This window comes from Etheostoma cragini, unplaced genomic scaffold (assembly GCF_013103735.1).
Source record: "Etheostoma cragini isolate CJK2018 unplaced genomic scaffold, CSU_Ecrag_1.0 ScbMSFa_415, whole genome shotgun sequence".
Classification (NCBI taxonomy): Eukaryota; Metazoa; Chordata; class Actinopteri; order Perciformes; family Percidae; genus Etheostoma; species Etheostoma cragini.
Genome location: NW_023268492.1, coordinates 1 through 2,774, shown reverse-complemented (window position 1 = coordinate 2,774; position 2,774 = coordinate 1). Strand labels below are relative to the sequence as shown.

Here is a 2,774-nt window from a genome sequence, read left to right as displayed (position 1 = left end):
ACAGGTGTGTATAAGACAGGTGTGTATAAGACAGGTGTGTATAAGACAGGTGTGTATAGGACAGGTGTGTATAGGACAGGTGTGTATAGGACAGGTGTGTATAGGACAGGTGTGTATAGGACAGGTGTTGAGGTATTTACATGTTTATGAAACTAACCACACTCACCGGGGTGGGGGATGTGCATCTCCGGCTGGACCAGCATGCCTTGCGGCGGGATGGGGGCGGGGCCGTCCCCGTGGGCATAGATTGGTCCCTGGTACGACACTGAGACAGAGGGGGGGGGGGGGGTTAAACTAGCAGGTAGTACTACTACTGTACTTCATGTAGAGTCACGTCTAGCTTCCCGTTCATCCTAAAGCGGCTCCATATATCGGTTTAATGAATCGCCATGACGATCTCAACTAGCTCAATGCACACGTCACAAAAGAAAAAAGTTAAAATATTACTTCTTTTTTAAGTAGTACGGTTTATTCAATCTTCATCAATTTGTTCATTAAAAAAGTTAGAAACTATTTCCTTTTAAATTCAACAAGCAGTTTGAAACCAAGCGACCTCAAACCTACGTAGTCATGTTCACTCAGCGTTGCGTTTTGGTGTTAAACTGTGTGTAAAATGAGCGGTACTGTCTATTTGCTGGATGGTTTCAGGTAACCTCTCTATGGTACCGTCTATTTGCTGGATGGTTTCAGGTAATCTCCCTACGGTACGGTCTACTTGCTGGATGGTTTCAGGTAACCTCTCTATGGTACCGTCTATTTGCTGGATGGTTTCAGGTAACCTCCCTACGGTACGGTCTACTTGCTGGATGGTTTCAGGTAACCTCTCTATGGTACCATCTATTTGCTGGATGGTTTCAGGTAACCTCCTTACGGCACGGTTTACTTGCTGGATGGTTTCAGGTAACCTCTCTATGGTACCATCTATTTGCTGGATGGTTTCAGGTAACCTCCCTACGGTACGGTCTACTTGCTGGATGGTTTCAGGTAACCTCTCTATGGTACCGTCTATTTGCTGGATGGTTTCAGGTAATCTCCCTACGGTACGGTCTATTTGCTCGATGGTTTCAGGTAACCTCCCTACGGTACTGTCTATTTGCTGGATGGTTTCAGGTAACCTCCCTACGGTACGGTCTACTTGCTGGATGGTTTTTGGGTAACCTCCCTATGGTACCGTCTATTTGCTGGATGGTTTCAGGTAACCTCCCTACGGTACGGTCTACTTGCTGGATGGTTTCCGGTAACCTCCCTATGGTACCGTTTATTTGCTGGATGGTTTCAGGTAACCTCCCTACGGTACGGTCTACTTGCTGGATGGTTTCCGGTAACCTTCCTATGGTACCATCCATTTGTTGGATGGTTTCAGGTAACCTCCCTACGGTACCATCTATTTGCTGGATGGTTTCAGGTAACCTCCCTACGGTACTGTCTACTTGCTGGATGGTTTCAGGTAACCTCCCTACAGTACTGTCTACTTGCTGGATGGTTTCAGGTAACCCTCCCTCTAACCTTAGCTGTAATGTGTAATGTTGTCATTCTTTTTGTTTTATAAACTTGGAATCTAAAGATAAGTATTGTTTAGGAACTGGTACCAAAGCCCCGGTGTTGGTATCTGTAGAAGTATCAAACATTATATTAACGATTCCCTTATATTCCCTAATATTCTTAGCTTTTAAAATGCGCTCCTGTCTGATTTCTGCAGACATTAAGACAACACGTTCTCCTAAATATCAGCAGAGACAAGAGTCAGTTCATAAGTTAATAAATTTAAAAGCATGTTGCTTATAACTGGTCCAAAAACACTCTGTTCACCAAATGTTGACAAATTAAAACCATGTTATGTAACTGTAACGCTGGAACTCTTCCGCTCTCTGCTGGCCAGGAGGAGGAAGGTTGCAGTCTGATCCGACCCAGTTTCTGAACGTTTCTGTGTCAGAAATTTGGGGTTTCTTTCAACCAAACACTGTGGACGGTCCAGCCTGTTGCTACGGTTACTTCCTCACTAGCAGCGAAGGATAGTGCTCACTCACATTACATCACTTCCTGTTAACTTTACAGCGACCAATGAGGGTGAAGCAGCACCGCCGATTAGTTTCAGCCACGGGAACTTCCCCCATTTGATCGGTAAACTCAAACCTCACAGGTCACATGACCGGCACAACTTGTTTTCATGTAATAATAATTATAATTATTATAATAATTATTATTAGGGTGTTCTGTGGTCTTACTGGGTTCGTAGTAGTGCCCCTCCATCACCCCCAGGTGCATGGGCGGCGCCGGCTCGGGGACGGGTCTCTGCCGTTGGGACGAGTAGCGCTTGGCTCGGTTGGAGCCGACGCCCATCTCCTCCATGCCGGAGAACGGAGGGGGGGCGCCGGGCATGTGCATGGTGTTGGGCAGGCCTGAGGACAGAGGACAGAGGACAGAGGGACAGGTTCCACATCACAAGGTGGGGTCATTACACATTTCTTGTTTTTAAATCAGTTATTTATGTCGTTATTTAACTTTTATCGATGCTTTTTACTTTTTCGTCCCTTTTTTTTAACACTTTTGATGCTTTTTTTAAATGTTTGTCACTTTTTTAACCTTTTCAACTCTACGTAACACTAACTTATTAACTTTAGTTTTCCAGTTATTTTTGGTAATTTATGGTCAATAAACCTCATTTATAGGAAATTATACCGAATGTTTGAGTTAGTTGGGGTTAACATGAGGACAACATGGGGTTAACATGAGGACAACATGAGGGCAACATGAAGACAACATGAAGACGACAT

At 44.6% G+C, this 2,774-nt stretch overlaps 1 protein-coding gene across 1 annotated transcript; it reads right to left on the bottom strand.

The window, feature by feature from the left end:
• Positions 1-157: 157 nt before the first annotated feature.
• Positions 158-2,405, bottom strand: LOC117941070 (protein CASC3-like; the record flags this gene model as incomplete). The annotated part of the gene is made up of 2 exons (XM_034866166.1): positions 2,226-2,405; positions 158-265 (listed from the first exon to the last, which is right to left on the bottom strand). Coding segments are annotated over exons 1-2 (268 nt in total), but the record flags the coding sequence as incomplete, so codon positions are not given.
• Between the last annotated feature and the right edge of the window lie 369 nt (positions 2,406-2,774).